Here is a 2,691-nt window from a genome sequence, read left to right on the forward strand (position 1 = left end):
ACATTATTCGGGCTTTCTAATTGGATGCCTTCTAATTTTAGTTAAAAATGTTAAACAAGCGTCTCTTAAAAAAAAAATTTTTGGGTTTACCAAAGTCATGTTGTCCGATTTTAAGAATAATCCTGCCCTTGTTCCCACCCTGGGGATTCCAATCCACGGAAATGGTGAAACGGAGGCAGGGCACCTCGTAAACCTGGGGTAGGCCAAAATCTTAAGAGAGAGTTGGAAATAGGCGCCAAGGGAAGGAAAAACCCAAAAGGCATTTTAACCTGGTGGCGGTTTCGTAAAGCAAACCTCTAAGAAAAATGGACAGGGTTAAGGGAAAAACCATGCCCAAAGCCAGCCTCCTTAAACCCTTCCGGAGTTAAAGAAAGGCACTATGTCCCCCCATTTCACCCAATTTGAATTTACACCTTTTTACCAAATTCACACATTCGCCCTACCCGCCTAAAGAGAGGCCGCGACTGCAAACAACAGGGACCTCCAACAACAACCGGCCGCGCCACCCAAAAATCTGAAAAGTGGGGCATTAACCTGGACTCCGGGGAACTCAAGATTCAATTTACAGGAGGATTCATCTGCATGATGTCAGAGTCCTATGAAGATAAATTAAAACTGAGCTTTACAAAAAGTATGAAGTTTGTAGAAAAGTGTTAATTCCAAAAGATGCGTATTTCACAATGCTAGAAGATCTCAAAACAGCAGCAGCTGATACTGGAACAAAGAGCAGACATGGATACTATCTGCTATCAAAGTAAGTGTATTTCAATACATTCAATGTGTTTATTCATTCATAAATGCTAATACTACAATATTTCTATTACTACAATATTTTTCAAATTAATTAAATTTCCTATCCTAATTAATATCCAGTCTCACAATGCTTCCCCACAAATGTTTAGTTTCGTTACACTCAAAGAATATAATTGTGTGACATGGTGTGTGGATGACTGTTAAAATTGAGTATTAATGTTCAATTTTTTTTTCTCCAGAGTTCGGTAATGACCTTAAAATAAATAAAGTTATAATCGCAATTAGGATGACAGTACACTTAAGGTGGATATGGAGTACAGACGTTTTCTGGTGATTGCTATGAGTTTATAAAGGCATACAACAATATATTGATATTGAAAGCAATAAGCTATACGTAAATGTTAATTTTAATAATAAAATCATACACTATTAGCCAGACATGTTACAGATAGCATTACTGGCACAAGCACGGTAAAATATGTCTTGGGCATTATGCCTTTAATGCTACTCTTCCACTGTGTTCTGTCTTTGAGTTTGAGTGCCATATATTAACCCTGCATTAAGAAAATACCCATTTAAAAATATTCATCAACTACACAGAAAACATCTATCGTCAAAATGTTTTTAGACTATTGGATTTATGCAAATTAAGGAACATTTAAAAATTCCTATGGTCCAATTATATTTACAAAATGTTAATTTCCCTTTCCTCTCTGGCCATGAACTGAAGATTTTAAAGTTTTAGCCTTGAAAATTCACATTTAGTGAATGTTCCTGGGTGGGGTTTTTTTCAGGTTTGAGATACTGCAGCGTGGCGATGTTGAAAAACTCATCAAAAAGCGCGTTAACCCAAGGGAGAATCCTGTTTATTATGTTAGCATAGAAGAAACATATGATGTGGTTAGGCGTGCACATATAGCCACAGGACATGGTGGTCGAGATCGCATGACCAAAGAAATCAACAAAAAATATGCAAACATCACTCGCGATGTTCTCAATCTTTTCAAGTCTTGTTGCCATGAATGTCAGAAGAAACGTAAGCGCCCAAGGATTAAGGGTGTTGTAGTGCGCCCCATTCTCACAAATGAGTTCGCTTCTCGTGCACAAATTGATCTTATTGATATGCAGTCCATGGCCCAAAAATCATTTAAGTGGATTTTTGTCTATCAAGACCACCTAACCAAGTTTGTCATTCTTCGAGCCCTAACTTCAAAGCGTGCTGCTGAGGTCGCTCATCACCTGCTTGATATATTCCTTCTCATTGGTGCCCCATCTATTCTCCAGAGCGACAATAGAAGTGAATTCACAGCAGAGGTTATCAGTGAACTGAAAATTGTGTGGCCCAGGCTGGTTATGGTCCATGGTAAACCTCGACACCCTCAAAGTCAGGGGTCTGTGGAAAGGGCAAATGGTGATATCAAGGATATGCTTGTTGCATGGATGGGAGATAATGACAGAAATGATTATTCAGTAGGCATAACATTTGTTCAATTCCAAAAGAAATCGAGTTATCATTCAGGAATACAGAGATCGCCATATGCTGCCATGTTTGGATGTGAAGCCAAAGTTGGCTTAACATCGTCGTCTTTGCCAACAGAAGTAGTTGTACGGATGCAAAGTGAGGATGATCTTATATCTGCCATATCCAATGTACCAATCGTCCTAGAACATACTGCTGCTGATATACACGAATAAAGTACCAAGCACCAGTCAGGAACCAGCACCGAGCAGCAGTCATGAAGTCATGCCAAACACTAGTCAGGAACTAGATGAGTGGGACAGTAGACTTGACCCTGAAATGCCACTGCTCTCAGCCACAACTGATTTAGTTTTAGATTCAGCACCAGAGTATGGTGGTCCACCTTTGATGAGTCCTGCTCCAGTTACTGTCTCAGCTGATTTACTCAACGCTCGTATAGACAGTATCTTAAATGAGAG

The 2,691-nt window shown here is 39.3% G+C and overlaps 1 protein-coding gene across 1 annotated transcript; it reads left to right on the forward strand.

Annotated features, from left to right (window-relative positions):
• The first annotated feature begins 680 nt into the window (after positions 1-680).
• On the forward strand, positions 681-2,448 carry LOC121377214 (KRAB-A domain-containing protein 2-like). Its single transcript, XM_041505122.1, has 2 exons — positions 681-754; positions 1,548-2,448. The coding sequence occupies exons 1-2, from the start codon at positions 681-683 to the stop codon at positions 2,446-2,448; spliced, it is 975 nt and encodes a 324-aa protein (XP_041361056.1).
• The last annotated feature ends 243 nt before the right edge of the window (positions 2,449-2,691 follow it).

The sequence above is a fragment of the Gigantopelta aegis genome, chromosome 7, assembly GCF_016097555.1.
Source record: "Gigantopelta aegis isolate Gae_Host chromosome 7, Gae_host_genome, whole genome shotgun sequence".
Lineage (NCBI taxonomy): Eukaryota > Metazoa > Mollusca > Gastropoda > Neomphalida > Peltospiridae > Gigantopelta > Gigantopelta aegis.